This window comes from Podarcis gaigeae (assembly GCF_964106915.1).
Source record: "Podarcis gaigeae genome assembly, chromosome: 13".
Classification (NCBI taxonomy): domain Eukaryota; kingdom Metazoa; phylum Chordata; class Lepidosauria; order Squamata; family Lacertidae; genus Podarcis; species Podarcis gaigeae.
The window spans coordinates 14307894-14332756 of record NC_139689.1 but is presented as its reverse complement, the minus strand read 5'-3'; the positions used below and the strand labels follow the sequence as shown (position 1 = coordinate 14332756).

The following is a 24863-nucleotide window of genomic DNA, read 5'->3' as shown; positions in this document are numbered from 1 at the left end:
GTTATTCCCAAACCAAGAAGGGGTGTGGTGGGAATTTTAGAAGGCTTGGTTTTTAAGATGCAACCTGTGACAATTCCAGTACTTTTGATGCTTCAGAGGACAAAGACAGCTGAAACAAAGTCATATTGTTATATTCTACTTGCTTAACATACCATAAACAATGTTTGGGTAGAAAGAAGGCTGGGAGATTTTTGGTCAGTTTCACATTGACCATCAGTGAGTGTTGATTACTAGGAGGTTTGTAAAGAATACTGGACCTGACTACTGATTCAGAAAGTTATTTCTATTCTCAAGCAAAATTGCATTCTCAGGAGTGCCTGAAAGCCACTGTATAATTGTCCAGAGATCCTCAATGTGAACTTTGCCTGCTATATTTAAAGCATATTAGTAGACTAAAAAGGAATCTAAAGGAAAAAAGGATTCTAAAGTCAGCCCACCCCTGCCACCTCAATGTTTAAAGCATATTAGTAGATTAAAAAAAGGATTTGAAAGGAATACATCACTCAGAAGTGAAGTCAGCCCAACCCTGCCACTTCAATTATAGGTAAACAAAATTGTTAACTTTCCCTTCGTCCACCCAGCACAAAGACTTTCTCCATTCCAAACATTAGATAACATTAGTTTACCACTGAAAATGCAAGACTAGCCTCCAGGCGGTTTTGTGTGTGATCCAGATGGAGCTGGCCAATGGGACCATGGTGCAGGAATTCATTCTGGTGGGCTTCCAAGTTGGACCACAAGGACGCCTGCTCCTTCTCATCTTCTTCACAGCAGTCTACACCCTCACGTTGGCTGAGAACTTCATCATCATCATGATAGTGGTTCATGATGCTCGCCTGGCTCGCCTGCCCATGTACATCTTGCTGAGCAACTTCTCCTGGCTGGAGATGTGTTATGTGACGTCCACTGCACCACGGATGCTCTTTGACTTGTCCTTCCCAGGTGGGGTCATCTCCTTCCATGCTTGCTTCCTCCAGTTTTACATCTATTTCTCCCTTGGTACTTCTGAATGCCTGTTCCTGTCAGCCATGGCCTTGGACCGGTTTTTGGCCATCTGCCACCCACTGCGCTACCCACAAATTATGACCCCAGATTTCTGCTATGCCCTGGTGGCTGCATGTTGGATTTTGGGCTTCCTGTGCTACATTGTACCAGTGTTTTTGATCTCCAGGTTGTCTTTCTGTGGCTCCAATATACTTGATCACTTTGTGTGTGACTCTGGTCAACTCCTTGCTGTGGCCTGTCCTCCATTGGGGCACCTCCCCCTCATCTGCTTCCTTGTCAGCTCTTCTGTTATTCTGGTTACTTTCTTGTTCATTGTGGTCTCCTATGCATGTGTAGTATTCACCCTGGTGAAAGCATCTAATGAGAGCACTGGTATCAAGGGTTTTTCTACAGTGTCTTCCCACCTAGCAGTGGTGACACTCTTTTATGGATCAGTGGCAGCTATGTATATAGGGCACAGTGGAGAGAGTCATAGCGACAATGCTAAAGTGATGGCTCTCTTTTATACTGCCTTTGCTCCTATGCTCAACCCCCTCATCTATTGTCTCAGGAATGATCAGGTGAAGGAAGCATTGTTCCGGTTGTTGAGAACAAAGAGGGTGATGTAGGAAAGTGGAGGGGAAATGGAGGTATTTTATCTGGAATAAAAGTCAAAGGTAGGAGGGTGGGCTTATTTGTTGTTTTGTGTTTTTAACTGCTTTTAATTATCTCATCCATACAATGTTTCAAGACTGTGGTAATTCAATATATAAATTAACTGTAACAAGACGAAGAGCAATCATTTTATGGTCCATGTTATTTTATTACTACTACCTTGTTTGGCAAAGGGTTCTAGCTTTTGCATGCAAAGGGATTCTGCCTTATTCCCTGGCATCTCCATGTAGCTGGGAGAGACGCTTGCCTGAAATCCTGTAGAGCTGCTGCCAGTCAATGTATTACATGGACCAATGACCTGACTTAGTCTAAGGCAGCTTTAAATGTTCCTATTGCTGCTACTGTGTAATTGAGGTGGGAGATTTGTAAATTTATTATTGATTTATGCTGGGGTGGGTAGAAGGACTAATCACTGCTACGCTGGTGGTGGGCAGAGTGCCATCTCCCTTGAAGGAAATGGCAATGCATCTCTTTCTTAAGCAAATCCTGGATCCACTATTGTCACTTGAGTCCCAGGTACCACCAGCAGCTAGAAGTGCCTATCTACCACTCCATCTGGTTCATCAGGTATGGGCCCTTTGGGACAGCAATGACTTGATCATGATACTCTGTGCTCTGGTAATTTCTAAACTGGATTACAGCAACAAAGCACTAAAGTAGGGCTGCCTTTGAAGACTTTGCAACTTCAGCTGGTTCAAAATCCAGTTGCCTTTAGAACTCATATGACTCTAAAACACTCTTGGATGTTAATATCAGCAGATGGGGCCCTCATTTGGGGGAAAAAATCCCATGAGTCCTCCTTTCTTGGATTAAAACTTGAGTGAACCTTTAAAATATAATGAAACCTCCTTGCACCAATGACTCTGCATCAGGTCATTGGTTGGCTGGAACAACTTTCTGTGAGCCCTTGAGATACAGAAATATTGGATCATTCCCAAACCAATAAAGGATGAGGTAGAAGTTTTAGAGGGCTAGGTGATGGACCACACCTTACATATCAATATCAGCGTTTGCAAGACTGTTATCCTTAAAATTAACACATTTTTTTGAATTTGACATGTAGGCAATTGGCTTTCCTCAGCCCAGGCTCCTCTCCAATATGCTGGAGAGTGACAAATGATAGGCAACTACCTAAACATGTGGTGGCAATGCCCAGAAGTTGAAAAAATGGAAGAAGGTTTTTGCAGAAATCTCAAAAACAGTAAAACAAGAATTATAAATTGCTCCTACCCTGGTCTTGCTGGACTTATTTGAATATAGTAATAAAGAACTGAAGGGGAAGGAAAAGCTCAACACTAGAAAAAATTAAGTACATAAATCTTCAACATTGCTAATGTAAAGTTTGGCTAATGCCTGTATTGGAAAGACTGTCACAGACTTCAAGTAATAAAAGGTCAAAGAAAACTGGACAAGTTTTGGGTAGGCCAACATTCAGTTGTTGGTCTTTTTAAAGGGCAAACAGAATCGATTGAAAAAGGGATGCATGAATTGAGAAAAAAGAAATGTGGATCAAATGGATGGTGTTGTTTGTTTTGATTATAGGTTATAGAAAGTAATGAATGTTGTAAATGGAATATTAATTTTATATATTATAGTAGATTGAATATTATGTTAAATTAGAAACTCTTAATTCTATGTGTATGTTACACTGAATTTTAAATAAATGTAATCTGAATCCTGGAATATTATTCATGGGGGTAATATATATTTACTTTTGTAATAAAGTTTGTTATTTAATATCAAAGTGGGGCAGAGAAAAAAAATAAAACAATGAAAATTAGAATAAATAGAATGGTTTTCAGTGGTGTTTATGCCACTTTTTATTTTGTTGACTGCTTGTTTCCCAAGTCCTTCACTAGCAATTCTCTGGGAATCAGTGTGAATCTCCCTGGGTGAAGGAGTGAGGGAAGTGTTTGCAACAGTCTGCAGACCACAGTTTGGAAACACCTGCTATATGGCCCCTGGTACTCTCTGTAGGCCACACTCTTCTTTAGCCACAACCCTTACCCTCTGGGCTCACCCTACATCACCCCTGCACAACAACAACAACAACAACAACAACAACAACAACAAGGCAGCTTCCAAAAGAATATTAAAAACACAATAAAATATCAAACATTAAAAACTTTCCTAAACAGGGCTGCCTTCAGATGTCTACTGAAAGTCAGGTAGTTGTTTATTTCCTTGACATCCGATAGAAGGGAGTTCCACAGGGCAGGTGCCGCCACCAAGAAGGCCCTCTGCCTGGTTCCCTGTAACTTCACTTCTCACTGGGAGGGAACTGCCAGAAGGCCCTCGGCGCTGGACCTCAGTGTCTGGGCAGAACGATGGGGGTGGAGACACTCCTTCAGGGATACTGGGCTGAGGCTGTTTAGGGCTTTAAAGGTCAACACCAACACTTTGAATTGTGCTTGGAAACATATTGGGGGCCAATGAAAGTCTTTCAGGACCGTTGTTATATGGTCTAATACCCTTCTTGAATGTTTTTGTCTGGCTAGAATGTATCCTTGGATTGCCAGCACAAGGGCATAACAGCCATAACAGTTGAAGAAAGGGCCAAAGGAATCAACACAGGAGACTGGTATTTGGTTGAACTGGGTCAGAACTTTATTGGTTACGGGAAAGAATAGGTTTGGAAAAGGCATTGGGCATGTATCCAGCATCAAGGAGCCCACCTGATAGGAACCTGGTAGAGCTAACCTTGCACTGGGACATGCAAGGTTATATTGACCCCCAATATAGACTAGATGTCACAACCCTGCACAGGCTGCCAGTGGGAAAGTTGTACTGGCCCATCGGTCCCCCAGTGGACCCCCAGATAGAAACAACCCTCCTGGATAAAAAGGTAAAAGCAAAGGACCCCTAGACAGTTAAGTGCAGTCAAAGGCGACTATGGGGTTGCGGTGTTCATCTCGCTTTCAGACTAAGGGAGCTGGTGTTTGTCCATGGACAGCTTTCTGGGTCATGTGGCCAGCATGACTAAACCACTTCTGGCACAACAGAATACCGTGATGGAAACCAGAGCGCATGGAAACGCCATTAACTTTCCCACCACAGTGATACCTATTTGTCCACTTGCACTGGTGTGCTTTTGAACTGCTAGGTTGGCAGGAGCTGGGACAGAGTAACGGGAGCTTACCCCTTCACAGGGATTCGAACTGCTGACCTTCTGATTGACAAGCCCAAGAGGATCAGTGGTTTAGACTACGGTGCCACCCGCATCCCTTTCTAATGGGATACCCATGTGACTAAGGATCCAGCCCAATGTCTTATCCAACTAAGTTGTGGAGCTTGCTGAGATATGCAAAAGTGTACAAGCCAGCCAATTTACTTGCTGGAGAAAATTCCTCCCTGGCCCTGAATATGGCAACCAAGTAAACCATTGCAAGGGCTGTAGGCAACATGCCTGCTTGCCTTCATTTGTAAAGTAGACATTGCCAAAACATCATAATTGGTAGGGTTCTCTCCCCCAAAGGAAATGAGTCCCAGTCAAGATGCCTCTTTGCTTGGGTAAAGAGGAAGCAAACAACAACTTGAATTAACACAACTTAATATAGAACAAAGAAGAAACAGAGAAAAGAATCCATGCAACATAGTGAGGAGAGAGGGGAATAAGGTGGAATTGCATCTCCCAGAGATTCTTTGTTGAGAAATAGTTTAGTTCCTTAGAGAGATCTTCCCAAGGGTTGTGTCAGTCAGTGATTAAAAATAGAGCCAGAACTATTCAGTGGCATTGAAGCTTTGGTCTGCCTGCACGCCCAAGGACATGTATCTTGAATCTTTCTTTCACCAAACCATTATGTCTTTACATCCTTTGCTCCATCAATGCTGTAGATGAGTGTCAATAGTGTTCAGAGAGCAGCATTCCTCCCACAAGATTCCGACACCAGACTTAGGGTAAGCCTTTTGCTGGATGGAGGAAACATGCTGCGACCTACGGAAGTTCAGATATGGGGCCTATTACCAAGATAATGGAAAGCTGGGTGGGAATAAAGCTAATCCCTTTGTTTCCTTCAAAGGCACCAGGATTACCCCATTCTTGGTTGGCACGGAAAGCTCTGCCTTATGCCCCCTTTTAGATATCCCTAAGGATTTAAGGGCAGCAGATAGGAATGGGTGAAAAATTCAATTCAATGTACATTAAAAGGAGAACTTTTAATGAACCAAATTTTGCAGTTCAATCTGGACAAGTAATGTGTAGAAAAATACATATACTAGGGTAAAGTGCATATAAAATGGATATATTAGTGGAAATAAGATACAAACATGTATTATATTGGGGAAAATTGCTTTGCAAAAATGTGCATGCTAAGAAACAATTGATCGAAAGTATATATTAGGAAATATTAGCACTAAAATGCTGGTGATTTTTCACGAGGACTTAGAAATAATAATCACAAACTGGTGTGAAAATGTGGAAAACTGAATGTAAGTTTGAAAAAAAGAAACAGGGAGAAACCAAAATTGACAGTTTATCCCATCTATATTTTAAGGAATACAGTTAATATCTAGTTCCCATGGAAACACATCCCAGGTTCAAGGAGAATCTCTCTCAGAAATCTGATAGGAAATAGCTAAGTATTTTGTAAATTCATTCTTGGGAGTTAGACTTTTGATATAATTTAGAGTCAATCTGAAAAATAGTTGCTCTTGAGGAGTAATCACATAAGATCTGTACCACAAGTAGGTGGAGAAGGAACACCACACTGTGCTACCTGGTGACATGCCTGCTTAAGCCTTTGTCTTTCAGGAGAAACCAAAAGGGTACACATACTTTTAACACCTCCATACAGTATGTGACAATTCTTCTGTTATGTGTTTCCAGATGGAGATAGCCAATGGAACCACAGTCCAAGAATTCATTTTGCTGGGATTTAGAGTTGAGTCACAGAAACAATTTTTGCTCTTTGTGTTTTTCACCGTTCTTTACATGCTCACTTTGGCTGAGAATATCACCATTATCACAGTGGTGTTCCTCAATAACCACTTGGCCCAGCTTCCCATGTACATCCTGCTCAGCAACTTTTCCTGGATGGAGATGTGCTATGTATCTACCACTGTGCCCCGTATGCTCTTTGACCTGGCATCCCATCATGGGGTAATTTCTTTCCATGAGTGCTTCCTTCAGTTCTACTTCTTCTTCTCATTTGGCTGCACAGAAACCTTCTTCCTCTCAGCCATGGCTTTGGATCGGTATTTGGCCATCTGCCATCCTCTGCGCTACCCACAACTTATGTCCCGGCATTCCTGTTATGCCCTGGTGGGTTCATGTTGGACTGGAGGCTTCCTGGGCTACATCATTCCAGTTATTTTAATCTCAAAGTTGTCCTGTGGTCCTAATGTTATTGACCATTTTATGTGTGATCTTGGTCCAATTCTATCCTTGGCCTGCCCTCCTCTTGGGAACATTTCTGTTGTCTGCAAAATTTTCATTAATACTCTGTTTTTAAGCAACATCTTCTTTGTTGTGCTATCCTACGCCTTAGTGATTCTTAATCTTATAAACACATCTAGCCAAGGCAGTCGAAGGAAGGCCTTCTCCACCATATCTTTTCATATAATGGTGGCAACACTTTTCTATGGCACAGTAGGAGCGATGTATTGTATTCCAGGTGGAGAAAGTCAGTCAGAGGTTGTGAAGGCAGTGACTGTCTTCTACACAGCTATTACACCCTTCCTTAACCCTCTAATCTACTGTCTGAGGAACAATCAGGTGAAAGAGGCTATGGGCAAGTTGTGGAGGAGAAAGGTAATAAGGTGACGTGTTGAGACAAAAGTAGGACAAAACAAGCCTTTCAAAACTGTCTCTCCAAACTTAAGTATTTAGAGTTGAGTAAGACAGACACATCCCCCCCCATATTTTATATTGTCCAGTCAAGATTCAAGCCAGGGAACACCTCAGGGTTGCCTAGAATCAATCTGAGACTAGAAATCAAAATTAATTTTTATTTCACAAAGACTTGTCAACAAGACCACAAGAACCTCCATTTCCCCTTTAGGAACCAGAGTGTTCTGAAGTAACCATCAGAGTTAAAATTATTTCCTAAAGGTAAAATAGATCTAAGATTGATGCCGGTATGAACTGATCTCCAAATTATCCTTTTATATACCTGACATAAATGACAATTTATGGTATGGTTGTGAGCCAATTCTGTCCTTGGCAAATGTCAGCAAAGAAGCAACATTTATCCATGCTGTCAGCACACCTCTTCTTGACCCACTGATCTTCCTTTCTGAGGTGAAAGAGGCACTGGTAAGGTTGTTGAGGCAAGACTTCTGAGGAGAAAGATAACAGTTAAGCTTAAACTGATCTGTTATGTAGCAGCAGTAGTAGGTACAGCCTGACCCTTGACTTTAGCTGTGCTGCAAGTTGCTGATTCACTTAAAGGTGCTCAATCTCCTCCAGTAATCTCCTACTGTAACATCACATTTTGGTTTCTCGACAAAAGAGATATTTGAGTCAGAGGAACGCAGTGCTAAATCCTTCCTGTCCACAAGGTTCCTCTGATAGCAGTGCTTCTGCAGTTGCTCTGCTTCTTTCCTCCATTCCCGGGTGAATAGGAATCTGACTTCTGGTCTCTGACAGTTTGGCAACCACATGGCATGATACAGTGCAAGATTTAGGAAGGTGTGAGCAGTCTCCCCTCCCCCCAAAGGGCACTGAGCTGAGGGGGTACACAATTGAGAAGATTCATAATTTAGAAGATCCATTTGGGAGCTCCAAATTTTGGCCTTGGATGGGGTGCTATATTACAAAAATTTTCCAAAGTCTGTTCCTGCATGACAAAGAAGTTCACTTGACCTCTCTTTGAGGACTAAAATACAAAGCCTAACACTCAAGCTAAAATAATTTTCTACGTGTAATAAAAATGGATGTTCTAAAAGTCTTTTTGCTATTTGATATTTTAGCAAAAAGACTTAAGAAGGTGCTGGTGGAGGAGATTCATAAAGACCAGGCAGGCTTTCTTCCAGGAAGATACTTATCAAATAATGTAAGGAATATAATTGACATTATGGAAATGTTGACAGTAAATATTAACACGAAGGCAGTTTTAATATTTGTGGACGCGGAGAAAGCCTTTGATAATATTTCTTGGAATTTTATGAAGAAGAATCTCCATGGGATGGGGGTAGGCCAAAGGTTTGAGAATGGTATAGGTGCAATATATTCGGAACAAAAGGCAAAGTTAATTGTAAATAATGTGGTTACTGATGAACTTCCGATACAAAAAGGGACACGACAGGGGTGCCCAATATCCCCATTACTTTTTATTTCAGTCTTGGAGGTCCTATTAAATATGATTAGGGGGGACCAGTTGGTAAAAGGAATCCGGGTCGGAGCCAGACAGTACAAATTGAAGGCATTTGCAGATGACCTTGTATTGACTTTACAAGAGCCAGACACTAGTACAAAAAGAGTTTTGGAATTAATTCAATTCTTTGGCCAGGTTGCAGGATTTAAATTGAATAAACAAAAAACTAAAGTCTTGGGAAAAAAATTAACAAATGGTGAAAGGGAGAAGTTCCAAAGTGAAACTGGGTTGATGGTGGCTAAGAAAGTGAAATATTTGGGGATTAACATGACATCTAAAAATGTGAATTTATTTAAGGATAATTATGACAAATGTTGGACAGAGGTAAAGAAAGACCTAGAAATATGGTCGAATCTGAAGCTTTCCTTGTTAGGCCGAATCGCTGTGATCAAAATGAATGTTTTGCCAAGAATGTTATTTCTGTTTCAGACATTACAGATTGTGGATAAACTAGATTGTTTCAAGAAGTGGCAGAAAGATATATCTAGATTTGTCTGGCAGGGCAAAAAGCCCAGAATAAAATATAATATATTAACGGATGCAAAAGATAGAGGGGGGTTTGCCCTGCCGGACTTAAGACTTTATTATGAAGCAGCAGCTTTCTGCTGGTTGAAGGACTGGCTACTTCTTGAGAACACAGATATCTTGGATCTGGAAGGATTTGACAATAGGTTTGGCTGGCATGCTTACATATGGTACGACAAGGCTAAAGCTCATAAAGGTTTTAAAAATCATGTGGTTAGGAAAGCACTATACAATGTTTGGATTCGATATAAGGATTTGTTGGAAAGCAAAACTCCTAGGTGGTTATCACCAATGGAGGCTATAGAAGTGAAGAAACTTAATATGGAACCTAATTGGCCAAAATATTCTGAAATCTTAGAACAAGAAAGTGGCAAATTTAGATTAAAGAGACTTGAAGAAATAAAGTCCAAGGTAAGAGACTGGCTCCATTATTATCAAATAATGGAGACCTTTAAACAAGACAGGAAAATTGGCTTCCAGGTGGAGAAATCCAAATTAGAAACAGAACTGTTAGAACCCAATACTAAGAATCTATCAAGAATGTATAATTTGTTGCTGAAGTGGAATACAATAGATGAGACAGTCAAATCAGCTATGATTAAATGGGCACAGGACATCGGTCATGATATTATGTTTGCGGACTGGGAACAGTTATGGACCACTGGTATTAAATTTACGGCATGTAATGCCTTAAGAGAAAACATGAAAATGATTTATAGGTGGTACATGACCCCAGTCAAGCTTGCAAAGATCTACCATTTGCCCAATAACAAATGTTGGAAATGTAAGGAAGCTGAAGGTACTTTTTTTCACCTTTGGTGGACCTGCCCAAAGATTAAAGCCTTCTGGGAAATGATTTATAATGAAATTAAGAAGGTACTTAAATGTACATTTCATAAGAAACCAGAGGCATTTCTCTTGGGCATGGTTGGCCAGTTAGTGTCAAGAAAGGACAGGACTTTTTTTATGTATGCTACCACAGCAGCAAGGATACTTCTAGCAAAGTATTGGAAGACGCAAGAATTACCCACACTGGAAGAATGGCAGACGAAAGTGATCGATTTTATGGGACTGGCAGAAATGACCGGCAGAATCCGTGACCAAGAGAAAGAGACGGTGGAGGAAGATTGGAAGAAGTTTAAAGTTTATCTCAAGAACTGTTGTAAAATTGATGAGTGCTAAAATGTTAAGGGGAAAGAAGATGCAGAATTGCAGCTGAAATTGTTTGATAAATTAAGATGAAATTGAGGAAAAATAAGTTATAAATATAAACTGGACTAAGGGGTTGCTGAAAAAACTGTAAAATAAGGATGCAGAGAGGGGGAGGTATGGGGAAGTCCATGAAAGAAGGTTTATGAAAAGGAGGATATGGAAATATACATGTTTGTATGTGTTTGTTTGTTTTGTTTGTTTTAAAATGAAAAATCAATAAAAATTATTATAAAAAAATAAATAAAAATGGATGTTCTAATATCATTAAATATGAGTCTTAGCTGTGTGATTTTTGTGTGCTCCAAAAAATGAAATATACATACACTAAAAATAATTAGATTTGAACCTTAAATGCCATTTGTTTTTACATTTCCAATGATATTCAACTTACGTGTGTACATGTCAAATATGTTTATATGTTTATGTGCCTGTGTATTTGATGATGAATTAGAATTCTTAATTGCTTAGTGCAAACTTTCACCTTCCTTTGTTGCAATATTCTACTATTCTGCAATTTCAAGAACATTATCTTAATAATCTTTTTATTTATTTGGAAGGTTTGGGCCTCTTGACTGTGGATTTTTGTTTGTTCCTTGCTTGTTTCTAAAGATGTAAACTTTCCTTTCACTGCATGGCTATGGAGACTGGCTGTAACATTGTGTTTGTCATCACACACATTTTTCAAGGTAGCAGCAAAGTAGCAAAAAGGGACAAGTTCGGTCCACTGAAAGGAGAAGGATTTTCCAACAGCTAGCCATTATTCAGTATCATCACTGCAGTAAGAGAGGAAAACAAAGCCCAAGGTCTATGAGTGCATTCATTACCATATTATAGTTCAGCATTGAGTTTCTTGGGGTGTTTGTGGACAATGCTTTCTCGCTTAACTATTCACATCAGCATGACTTCATTAGTGTCAGATTTATTTCTGCACTTGATCAATGCAATTGATAGGGTGGGGATATCTTTATCCTATGCAAATGAGTTCAACCCTTGGGAAATATGAATTGGGAACAGCTTAAGGTTTGAAGCTGGTTTGAGAAACAAGGCTTCAAACTGCAGTATTTCATAACAAAATACAGAATACTATTTTGTATACAGTGGTACCTCGGGTTACATAAGCTTCAGGTTACAGATGCTTCAGGTTACAGACTGCGCTAACCCAGAAATAGTACCTCAGGTTATGAACTTTGCTTCAGGAACAGAACAGAAATTGTGCTCCGGCGGCACGGCTGCAGCAGGAGGCCCCATTAGCTAAATGGTGCTTCAGGTTAAGTACAGTTTCAGGTTAAGAACAGACCTCCGGAATGAATTAAGTACTTAACCCAAGGTACCACTGTAATGTTGTGTGAACATGTAAAAAAACCAAGCGGTGGAAAGGTGGTGAGTGCACAGTGTCAACAAAGCCTTTATTTGCTTCAAATTCAATTCCCAAGGGAATCGTCTGATATCCTTACTTGCTAAAAAAAACTGTTCCGGAATGAAGCATTGCTTATGGAAAGAGAGACCACAGCACGACTTGAATTAGCAGCACAGCATAATATAGAACAAAGAAAGAACACAGAGTAGAATTATGCATTATGTGTCTCCCCAGAGATGCTACTGTGTGTTGGCAGATAGCTTAGTTCCTGAGAGAGGTGTTCCCAAGAGTTGAGCCACTCAGTGATTAAAACTGCAGCCAGAAATAATGAGTGGCATTGAAGCATTGGTGTGACTGAATTCACACAGAGATATTTGGACTCCTTCTGATTCCAAACCCACGTTATGGTCATTTATTTCATTCACTCCTGTAATTCCGAATGTGTGTGACAAGGAGAGGAGTATTCTTCCTTGCCAAATTCTGAGAGAAGACTTGGGGTAAGCATTTCTAACAAATGGTGAAAACAAACTGCTAGCTACATAAACTGGATTTCTGATGGAAGCACAAGATACCTGGGTGGGAACTTGCATCAGAGGTGGAATGCCAACCCAAGAAGGAGATAGTTCCTAATATTATAGATTACATGGGCCAACCAACACACTATGCCAAATTGCAGCTCCACAAGGACCATCATTCAACATTAAGTGCCCAGGACAACAGCAGCGTCAAACAAATATACAACAAATATCTGAGATGTTCTGAAGCCTGTTGTAGTTTAATTAATTGTGTGTGTGTGTGTGTGTGTGTGTGTGTGTGTGTGTGTGTAATATTTTGACACACATTATTTTTATGAAAATTAATTTAAAAACAATCTGAAATTTAATTTTCTAAATATTCCTGTTGTTTTCAGTTAACACAGCACATGTAAAAAGTTAGATGCTGAAACCCTCAGATAATTATAAGGGAAAGGAATTTGAGATTAAATGCATTTACATCTAATTAAATTTGATGGAATCAAATTAATGTATATTTTAGGAGCTATTTTGTTATCATAGGGCTGGCCCTACAATTGAGCAAAGCGACAAAGGCTATTTCAGGTGCCAGATTTTTTTTTTGTTAGCCCCAAGATGGAAAACTAGCAAGGTCCCGACCAAAGAAGAGTGGCAACTTAAGTTGACAGAATATGAGCAGCTTGCAGATATAGAATAAGAGAACAAGAAGAACATATGTTTAGAGAAGACTGGAAAACGTTTATTGAAGATATGGGAAATAACTGTGTACAGCTGAAAACACTGGCAGCATTAAGATAAATTCAACAGTGTAAATAAGTTATGATGGAAGTAATAATGGAATACTGAATGGTATAGTTTCTGTAGAATATGCAGGGATTTATGATATGTAAAATGAGCCATGGAAAGAGAAGAAGGGAAGTCATTGATATCTTAAGGATGTAAAAATGAGTACTTTAAATTGTAAAGCAAAAATTTATTAAGAATTATATGCAAAATCAAAGTGTTGACCCTAGCATAGTGGGTGAGGTAATTTGATGTTCTTCAAACAGTAAAATGTCCCAGAGAATCAATGCCCCATCCCTTAACATACTTCGCTCATAACCAGATTTAGATAAAGTATTTATCAGTCTCGTTCCTCTCACACCCACCCACACAAACCCCCCACACCCACATTAAAAAAATACTATATACGTGGTACCTCGGGTTACAGATGCTGCAGGTTACAGACTCCATTAACCCAGAAATAGTACCTTGGCTTAAGAACTTTACTTCAGGATGAGAACAGAAATCACACGGCAGCAGCAGTGGCAACAGGAGGCCCCAATAGCTAAAGTGGTACCTCAGGTTAAGGACAGTTTCAGGTTAAGAACGGACCTCCAGAACGAATTAAGTTCCTAACCCGAGGTAACACTGTATTGAATTTTGTGATTTGGCTCAATGCCATTCCTGGGTTTAGTAGCCTGCCTCTCTCTTTCTCTGTGTGTCTCTCAGTGTGTGTTTGTGGCAGGGCAGTTGAAAGAATTCAGTGCATTTGGGGACAAGCTGTTCATGGCAAAGTTGCTAGAACTATTCTGAAATATATTTCCCTATACCATTCTGCTTTTAAGTCCATTTGCTCTTATTCCATTTTAAAATTATAGCTAATCAGAAAAAAATATTGCTTCTGAACACTGTTCACTTGTGATCTGCTACACATGGTGCAAGGAAGGAAAGGCCCTACTGCACTCCCTAAATTTCATAGCTTTTTACCCTTTATCTGTTGGTGGAAACAGGCAGACAGGCTCATGGTAGGTGAAGAAACCGATACTTCTCTGAAGGTGTATGATACTGCTTCTGTTTTTTGATTCCAGATGGAGATAGTCAATGGTACCACAGTGCAGGAATTCATCTTGTTGGGATTTGGAGTTGAGAAGGAGAAGCGATTAGTGCTCCTCATTGTTTTTACCATCCTCTATATCATCACTTTAGTTGAGAACATCACCATTATCACAGTGGTTTTCTTTGATGCTCACTTAGCCCAGCTTCCCATGTACATCTTGCTGAGCAACTTCTCCTGGCTGGAGATATGCTACGTGACCACAACTGTGCCCCATATGCTCTTTGACCTGGTGTCTCCTCCTGGGCTTATCTCCTTCCATGCCTGCATCCTCCAGTTCTACTTCTTATTCTCACTTGGCAGCACTGAATTCTTCTTCCTGTCAGCCATGGCTTTGGACCGATACTTGGCCATCTGCCACCCACTACGCTACCCACAAATTATGTCCCCAAATTCCTGCTATTCCTTGGTGGCCTCTTGTTGGGTCCTTGGCTTTCTGGCCTACATTGTCCCAGCTACTTTGATCTCCAAGCTAACCTTCTGCGGACCTAACATCATTGACCATTTTGTGTGTGACCCTGTGCCAATTCTGTCCTTGGCTTGTCCTCCTCTTGGAAGTGTTCCCTTTATATGCCAGGTCATCATACATGTTTTGTTTTCAGTCAATGTATTATTTGTTGTGTTATCATATGGCATAGTCATTTTTACCCTGATAAAGTCCTCTGACAAAGGTAGTCGTCAGAAGTCCTTCTCCACCGTATCTATGCACCTCTTAGTGGTGACCCTCTTTTATGGCACAGTGGGAGCTATGTATTTAATTCCACATGGAGAAAGCCAAGCAGGGGCCACAAAGGCAGCCACGCTCTTCTACACTGCTATTTCACCTTTTCTGAACCCACTGATTTACTGTCTGAGGAATGATCAGGTGAGGGAGGCTCTGGGCAAGTTGCTAAGGAGAATGTCACGACTGCTGATGACAAAGGGCATGGTATAAAAATTGCTGGGAGGAGGGGGAAATAAATTTAAAACAAAGCAACATGTCCATTTGAAGAGATCATAGAATCATGGAGTTGGAAGGCACCCTGAGAGTCATTTTGACCAACCTCAGATCAAGTTAATTTATCCCAAGATATACAATTTATCCCAAGACGTACACATCCCTCTTTTAAGTTAAATCAATCAACATTGTAGTGTATGTAGAACATATCCTCTCAAATTGCTTAAGCCCTTTAAGGGTTTTAATGATGTTACAGGAAGTCCCTCTGTTAATGTTCCCACTCTGAAAGGATGAAGTGTAGGAATGTGTGAAGAAATAGCAGCAGCAGAGAGAGATGCAGAAAGGTCCATCATGGAGGGAAGTGTAGGCTGAATGGGCCTTGTGGTGCAGGGTGTCTCTCTTGGGGTTTCTGCTGCTTGGGAGGAACATGTGTCCTGCTTGCCTCAACTTATTCTTCACCTGCATATATGGAAATAAAACAAATATTGCTAAAATAGCACAAATGTCTGATTTTTTCTCCTCCAAACAAAACTGATTCTGGTTAAGGTGTTTCTGGAATGAACAATTTCTTATGGAAAGGAGGACCACACCACGATTGTAGATGTACTGTATTCCAGGTACAGGAAGTCAGTCAGAGGTTGTGAAGGGAGTGACTGACTTCTACACAGCTATTACGCCCTTCCTTAACTCTCTAATCTACTATCTGAGGAACAATCAGGTGAAAGAGGCTATGGGCAGGTTTCAGGAAAGAAAGGTAATAAGATGAGGTGTTGAGACAAAATAGGACAAAACGAGTCTTTCAGAACTCTCTCCAAACTTTAATATTTCAAGTTAAGTAAGACAGACCATCTCCTCTCCTATATTTTATATTGTCCAGTCAAGATTCAAGCCAGGAAACACCTCAGGGTTGCCTACAATCAATCTATCTGAGACTAGAAATCAAAATTAATTTTTAATTTATATAGTCTTGTCAACAAACCACAAGAAACTCCATTTCCCATTTAGGAACTGGAATGCTAGGCCTAAAACACTTGAGGTAACCATCAGAGTTAAAATTATTTCCTAAAGGTTTTTGTGTGCTCCATCAAATGAAATATATACACACTAAAACTAATTAGATTTGAACCTTAAATACCATTTGTTTTTACATTTCCAGTGATATTCAACTTATGTGTGTACATGTTGAATGTGTTTATATGTTTATGTGTCTGTGTATTTGATGATGAATTAGAATTCTTAATTGCTTAGTGCAAACTTTCACCTTCCTTTGTTGCAATATTCTACTATTCTGCAATATCAAGAACATTATCTTAATTATCTTTTAACTTTTTTGTAAGGTTTGGGCCTCTTGTCTGTTGATTTTTGTTTGTTCCTTGCTTGTTTCTAAAGATGTAAACTTTCCTTTCACTGCATGGCTATGGAGACTGGCTGTAACATTGTGTTTGTCATCACACACATTTTTCAAGGTAGCAGCAAAGTAGCAAAAAGGGGCAAGTTCGGTCCATTGAAAGGAGAAGGATTTTCCAACAGCTAGCCATTATTCAGTATCATCACTGCAGTAAGAGAGGAAAACAAAGCCCAAGGTCTATGAGTGCATTCATTACCACATTATAGTTCAGCACCGAGTTTCTTGGACTGTTTGTGCACAATGTTTCTCCCTTAACTATTCACATCAACATGGCTTCATTAGTGTCAGATTTGTTTCTGTTTGTGTATGCACTAGGGGGCATTGATAGGGTGGGGGTGCCTTTATCCTACGCAAAGGAGTTCAAATCTTGGTTCAAATGAATTGGGAACAGCTTAAGGGTTTGAAGCTGGTTTGAGAAACAATGCATCCATCTGCAGTATTTTATAACTAAGTACAGAAGTCATGCTGGCCACATGACCCAGAAGCTGTACTCTGGCTCCCTCGGCCAATAAAGAGAAATTAGCGCCACAACCCCAGAGTCGGCCACGACTGGACCTAATGGTCAGGGGTCCCTTTACCTTTTTTCCAGAATACTATTTTGTATAATGTGTGCACATGTAAAAAAACCAAGCGGTGGAAAGGTGGTGAGTGCACAGTAAATGGGAGTGTGAACAAAGCCTCGATTTGCTTCAAATTCAATTCCCAGGGGTAGGATAATTCCTAATGTCAATCTTTTAGACAGCAGCACATCAGGGAAAAGGGAAGAAGAAGAAGAAGAAGAAGAAGAAGAAGAAGAAGAAGAAGAAGAAGAAGAAGAAGAAGAAGAAGAATAGTAGTAGTAGTAGTAGTAGTGGTAGTTTGGATTTGATATCCGGCTTTATCACTACCTGAAGGAGTCTCAAAGCTGCTAACATTCTCCTTTCCCTTCCTCCCCCAAACAAACACTCTGTGAGGTGAGTGGGGCTGAGAGACTTCAGAGAAGTGTGACTAGCCCAAGGTCACCCAGCAGCTGCACGTGGAGGAGCAGAGAATCAAACCCAGTTCCCCAGATTATGAGTCCACCACTCTTAACCACTACACCACACTGGCTCTCTGAAGCAAAGACTGTTCCCTAATTTCTCTTGGTGTAGGGAATGTTTATACAATAGTAACCCTGTGGTTGTGTGTAAACTGTCAGCTACACTTACAGGGGTAGATAGATCAAGAATCTCTGGACTGGTGGAAAAACTAAACACATCATGCAGTATTGCTATAGAATCTGTCTAGCCAGTCTTTTGTCAGGCAGATTGCTTGGTAACTGATACAGGAGGGCCAAGTTGATGCATACTCAGTAGGTCTCAGATCTTGCAAAAAGACTGTTTATCCCACTGGGAGGGAGGGTGAGAGGTAGGGGTGCTGAATTTTGGGGTTGCACAGGGCACTACTGAAATTTGAGAACCCAAGGTGAGGTAGCAGAAGGGAAAGACAACTAGTCAGCCCAAAGTCTGGATCTTCCAGAGCCTCAACATTTTCTTCAAGGGAGGGGGATGCTTTAAACCCATTCTCGTGGTAAGCAGGACACCAGGGGAATGTACTCTGGCCATGCTATGTATTTGTTTTGTTTTCTGCTCTTGGTGGAACCATGTTCATTGTATTATATCAATACATCATTTGCTGGTTGTAAAGAACACACTCCCTTATAAACATAAGGAAGGGCAGATGGTGCTGACTGAAACAAGATGGAGGAATCTGAAGCGCAGGGACAAAATGTGGTCCTCTGGGTCGTTCTGTCTGATTCTTGGTACTCTATGAATGCCATGCCCCCTACTCTGTGATAGGTCACACCACTTCTAACAAGGACAACCCTTGACCAGGCCTACCTCATACCATCCCTGCCTGGCTTGGCTGTGCCCTTGAACTCTTTTCATCTGTCTATGTTTCCTGGATGGAAGATAGGGAAGGGTGTGTAGTGAATTTGTGGCTTGGTAGAAATGAGTGTCCTGCTGCCTCAACTTATGGTCCACTTCTATATATGGAAATAAAACAAGTAAAAACAACAACATATCTGATGTCTGATATCCTTACTTGCAAACAAAACTGTTCTGGAATGAATCTTTGCTTATGGAAAGAGAGACCACACCACGACTTGAATTAGCAGCACAGCATAATATAGAACAAAGAATGAACACAGAGTAGAATTATGCAACATAGTAAGGAGAGGAGAAATGGGGTGGCATTGTGTCTCTCAAGAGATGCTACTGTGTCTTGGCAGATAGCTTAGTTCCTGAGAGAGGTGTTCCCAAGGGTTGAGCCAGTCAGTGATTAAAACTGCAGCCAGAAATAATCAGTGGCTTGAAGCATTGGTGTGCCTGAATTCACACAGAGATATTTGGACTCTTTCTGATTCCAAACCCACGTTATGGCCATTTATTTCATTCACTCCTGAAATGCCGAATGTGTGTGACAATATAAAACAAGGAGAGGAGCATATTCCTTACCAAATTCTGAGAGAGGACTTGGGATGAGCATTTCTGACGAATGGTGAAAACAAACTGCTAGCTATTAAGGGAGATAAACTGGATTTCTGATGGAAGCGCAAGATACCTGGGTGGGAACTTGCATCCGAGGTGGAATGCCAACCCAAGAAGGAGGTAGTTCCTAATATTATAGATTATATGGGGCAACCAACACACTATGTCAAATTGCAGCTCCACAAGGACCATCATTCAACATTAAGTGTCCAGGAAAACAGCAGCGTCAAACAAATATACAACAAATATATGAGATGTTTTGAAGCCTGTTGTAGTTTAATTAATAGTGTCTATGTGTGTGTGTGTGGTTTTTTTTTTGTGTGTGTGTAATATTTTGACACACATTATTTTGATGAAAATTAATTAGAAACATAATCTGAAATTTAATTTTCTAAATATTCTTGTTGTTTTCAGTTAACACAGCATAAGTAAAAAGTTAGATGCTGAAACCCTCAGATAATTATAAGGGAAAGGAATTTGAGATTAAATGCATTTACATCTATCTAATCAAATTTGATGAAATCGAATTATGTATATTTTAGGAGCTATTTTGTTATCATAGGGCTGGCCCTACAGTTGAGCAAAGCGACAAAGGCTATTTCAGGTGGCAGATTTTTTTTTTGTTAGCCCAATTGTGTTTTGTTAGCCCCAAAATGGAAAACTAGCAAGGTCCTGAATTATATTTCCCCATAGTTGTCTGCTTTTAAGTGCATTTGCTCTTATTCCATTTCAAATTTATAGCTAATCAGAAAAAATATTGCTTCTGAACACTGTTCAGTTGTGATCTGATACACACAGTGCAAGGAAGGAAGGCCCTACTGCACTCCCTAAATTTCATAGCTTTTTACCCTTTATCTGTTGGTGGAAACAGGCAGACAGGCTCATGGTAGGTGAAGAAACCGATACTTCTCTGAAGGTGCATGATACTGCTTCTGTTTTTTTATCCCAGATGGAGATAGTCAATGGTACCACAGTGCAGGAATTCATCTTGTTGGGATTTGGAGTTGAGAAGGAGAAGCGATTAGTGCTCCTCATTGTTTTTACCATATTCTACATCGTCACTTTAGTTGAGAACATCACCATTATCACAGTGGTTTTCTTTGATGCTCGCTTAGCCCAGCTTCCCATGTACATCTTGCTGAGCAACTTCTCCTGGCTGGAGATATGCTACGTGACCACAACTGTGCCCCATATGCTCTTTGACCTGGTGTCTCCTCCTGGGCTCATCTCCTTCCATGCCTGCACCCTCCAGTTCTACTTCTTATTCTCACTTGGCAACACTGAATTCTTCTTTCTCTCAGCCATGGCTTTGGACCGATACTTGGCCATCTGCCACCCACTACGCTACCCACAAATTATGTCCCCAAATTCCTGCTATTCCTTGGTGGCCTCTTGTTGGGTCCTTGGCTTTCTGGCCTACATTGTCCCAGCTACTTTGATCTCCAAGCTAACCTTCTGTGGATCTAACATCATTGACCATTTTGTGTGTGACCCTGTGCCAATTCTGTCCTTGGCTTGTCCTCCTCTTGGAAGTGTTCCCTTTATATGCCAGGTCATCATGCATGTCATGTTTTTAGTCAATGTATTATTTGTTGTGTTATCATATGGCATAGTCATTTTTACCCTGATAAAGTCCTCTGACAAAGGTAGTCGTCAAAAGTCCTTCTCCACCGTATCTATGCACCTCTTAGTGGTGACCCTCTTTTATGGCACAGTGGCAGCTATGTATTTAATTCCACATGGAGAAAGCCAACCAGAGGCCACAAAGGCAGCCACACTCTTCTACACTGCTATTTCGCCTCTTCTGAACCCGCTGATTTACTGTCTGAGGAATGATCAGGTGAGGGAGGCTCTGGGCAAGTTGCTAAGGAGAATGTCAAGACTGCTGATGACGAAGGGCATGCTATAAAAATTGCTGGTAGGTGGGGGAAATAAAGTTAAAACAAAGCAACATGTCCATTTGAAGAGATCATAGAATCATGGAGTTGGAAGGCACCCTGAGAGTCATTTTGACCAACCTCAGATCAAGTTAATTTATCCCAAGATATACAAGTGGGGTACACATTCCTCTTTTAAGTTAAATCAATCAACATAGTAGTGTATGTAGAACATATCCTCTCAAATTGCTTAAGCCCTTTAAGGGTTTTGATGATGTTACAGGAAGTCCCTCTGTTAATGTTCCCACTCTGAAAGGATGAAGTGTAGGAGTGTGTGAAGAAATAGCAGCGGCAGAGAGAGATGCAGAAAGGTCCATCATGGAGGGAAGTGTAGGCTGAGTGGTGCAGGGTGCCTCTCCCAGGGTTTCTGCTGCTTGCCTCAACTTATTCTTCACTTCCAAATATGGAAATAAAACAAATATTGCCAAAATAGCACACACAAATGTCTGATTTCCTCTCCTTCAAACAAAACTGATTCTGATTAAGGTATTTCTGGAATGAATAATTGTTTATGGAAAGGGGGACCACACTACGATTGTAGATGCATGAAAACTGATTCCTTTTTGGAAATAAAACATTGTCAAGGCCCATAAGTTTAATTAAAACTTTTAGTTGCAGAACATTCCTCATAACAAATCAGCTTGGCTGGCTTAGTGGAGAGCAAGTCTGTTAATATGACAAAAGGTGTTGATGGGCCATCTGAGAGGAACCCTTTGCCCTTTGAAGGAACAGGAAATGAGAGTCTTGAGCAGGGGTTGCTGAGAAGAAGAAGGGGGGGATAGAAACAGGGAAATATCTTGGTTGAAGGCTGGTTGCACTTCTGTGGGGGATAAGCTCCTCTTGAAATGAACTTGATATACGACTTGGACACCCTCCATGCAGACGGAAGGTGTAAATAGGTAAATAAACCATATTTCTTAAAGCTACGGCAGTCTCCCAGCATGTCTCAATTCTCCAAAGCAACACAGATCCTGGGTGAGTGGCTGGAGCCCTATGGAATCTTGCTACCACTCCACAAACAGCAGAGGAGGAAGGTGGGTGTGGTAGAGGCAGGCTGCCCCAGGTGTCATCATGAGGTGGGTCCCCGAAAGAAAGCAGTGGCTTCAGGCAAACAATTCTGCCACGCTCCTTCCGCCGCCACTGGTTGCCTTGGCAGGAAAGGAGAAGCAGGGGGTGGGGAGGCTGAGGGTGGGGAGAGGTCAGTGTGAGCCCAAACCTCCAGGACACCATCACCAACCCTTGAGCCTCGCCTTGGCTCTGCCTCTTCCTCTTCTCCTCAGGGAGGCCCTGTGACAACCCGGCTGCACACGGGTCGCCTTGGAGTGGAGGAAGGGGGAGAAGCTGAGTTCTACATCGGATAGCTGCCTGCACAGCTGTCTTTCACAGGGGGGTAGAGGGAGGAAGGGGGAATTTCAATGTGGGCGGGTGGCAAAAAAATTCTGCACCGGGTACCACCTGACCCTGCTACACCACTCTCCAGAAAGAGAAGGAGATGCACCTAAGTTTTGTAACAATATATACCGGATCTTCTTTGCTAAATGAGACACCCTAGAGTAATGGCCCAGGGGAGCTAGTTGTTCCATGGGAACTAAAAAGTTAGCTAATTGCAGTGCTTTTCTTTTAGAAAAAAGGTGCTGGTACTGTAACATGAAGTTGCTACAGCAAGTCCAATTACATAATTGTTTGGAACTGGTAACTGAGTTGGCCTGTTTTCCTTTCCCCTTCTCATTCCTTTTCCCCTTTTGTGTCACATCTTCTCAAATGGAAGCCTGTGGGCAGAGACAAAATTATTTCCAGTCAGTAAGCAGAATTTAGAAAATTACTGGCACTCTATAAATTAACGATCATAATATTAAGAACAATACATCACACCAGCTCTGGTTCATGTGCTCCGAGCTTTGGCCATTCAATTTGTTCTTTAAGAACATTTGGAAGAGGTAGTGTTTTGGAAAAAGAGGAGGCATGCATCATACCAAAGTGGAGGGAGGCAGCCTGTGGCATAACATTGCATCCCACTCCCAAAGGGTGCTGTTTTTTTTTTTTTTTAATTGTTCCTGAAGGAGATATTCCCAAGATTCATTTCAGTTTCTGATTAAAGCTGTAGTCGACACTGATTGGGATATTTGAACTCTAGTCTGCATGTACATATATCTGGTGACTTTTAATTTCCTCCAGAAGTGCAGTATGGTCCCTTATGTCCTTCACACCATCTGTCTGGAAGACAGCTACCAGTTAAATGCACAGAGAAGACTAACCTCCACCCCAGATTCTGTTGCTTTACTTCTGATGAGCCTTCTACTTTATGGGTCAATGTTTTAACTCCTATTGACAACCTTTCCTCCAAATCATGTCATGAACGTCTAGTGAGTTTTTCCTGGATGACAGAGCAGCATTTTGACTCCTACTGAGGTATGGAGAGTGTTTTTGTAGTTGTATTGTGCTTGTGGGCTTCCTATAGGTCACCTGCTGGACTAGGTGGGCCTTTGATGTGACCCAGTAAGGATCTTCTTATGGGAGTCATTGCCAGCAAAAAAGAAACTTGGGTGGGAACTTGGGTGGGAAACTTGGGTGTGGATTTGAATGTCATTTCTCGTGGGGTGGCTTCCTCTAGGAATTTTGAGAAAACATTGCAAAATGACTGTGGGGAGAATTTAGAGTAAGAGGAAAGGATCATGGGACATGCTAATGATTCTAAGCTACATCCTAGATTTTAGATCCCAGATTTTATTAAGTCAAAGGGTTTGAGCCAACTGTTTCCCTTCATGCAGACCCCTCCACAACTTGCATGTGCATTGCTTAAATTATTGGCTGGAAACCCACCTTTGTGTGACTGATAACCTGTGAATAGGTGAAATAGGTGCACTTCTAATGGCTAGAAAATATCTCTTTCAGAAGGTAATATTATTTGTAGTTAGAGGGGCATTGAGTAGAGTTGGAGTTTGAATTTAAGAAGCATTATTATGGTTTAGTTGTCTTCTTCAGGGGACTTGAAGCAGGAGTTCCAGTTCTTTTGCATTCTTACAGGACCCTATTTATTTCCATTGTGCTTTTATACTTGTAAATAAAGGAAATGTAGAAGCTGCAACTCAAATACCCGTTGTTCTCCCATCAAAAGGATGGGCAAGGCATTTGGGAATGCATAACAATAAAATGAAATCTGTAAAACAGCAGCAGCAATTGGGTCTAAGATATAATTCAAAGAACAAACTCTTTCTCATGTAAATTGTACAATAAATCTCAAATATGTTATTTAAATCAAGGTTTTGTGCTGCACTTGCTTTATCATTTTAAAATCAAGTAAGCTGGACACATTATCAGTTTGGTGTTATTTCTGAATTCAGTGGTGTGTGAGAGGAAAGAGACTTTTGCAGAACTGGGGATATGCAAAGCTCTAGGATATCAGAATTAAATGCCTCAAAGCACTATATTTTAAGTGCATTATGTTATATTTTATATTTAACCAGGAAAAACAGGTGCTTTAGGTGAATAATAACTTGTGAACTGTAACATAGGGTGGGCAGAAGAAATGTCCCACAGCCTTCAGATATGGCAAGTCTGTATAACCTTTGTTTTTCAATGTAAGCTAATGGTATTTAAACAACTGTATACCTCTTTAT

At 40.9% G+C, this 24863-nt stretch overlaps 3 protein-coding genes across 3 annotated transcripts; all 3 read left to right on the top strand.

Moving 5' to 3' along the window:
* Positions 1-674: 674 nt before the first annotated feature.
* On the top strand, positions 675-1613 carry LOC310829253 (olfactory receptor 11G2-like; the record flags this gene model as incomplete). Its single annotated transcript, XM_083707526.1, has 1 exon — positions 675-1613. The coding sequence occupies one exon, from the start codon at positions 675-677 to the stop codon at positions 1611-1613; it is 939 nt and encodes a 312-aa protein (XP_083563652.1).
* Positions 1614-6484: 4871 nt separating this feature from the next.
* On the top strand, positions 6485-15388 carry LOC310830424 (olfactory receptor 11G2-like; the record flags this gene model as incomplete). Its single annotated transcript, XM_083710208.1, has 2 exons — positions 6485-6852; positions 14758-15388. 2 exons carry the CDS (start codon positions 6485-6487, stop codon positions 15386-15388), a joined length of 999 nt encoding a protein of 332 aa, XP_083566334.1.
* Positions 15389-20258: 4870 nt separating this feature from the next.
* On the top strand, positions 20259-21218 carry LOC310830423 (olfactory receptor 11G2-like; the record flags this gene model as incomplete). Its single annotated transcript, XM_083710207.1, has 1 exon — positions 20259-21218. One exon carries the CDS (start codon positions 20259-20261, stop codon positions 21216-21218), a length of 960 nt encoding a protein of 319 aa, XP_083566333.1.
* Between the last annotated feature and the right edge of the window lie 3645 nt (positions 21219-24863).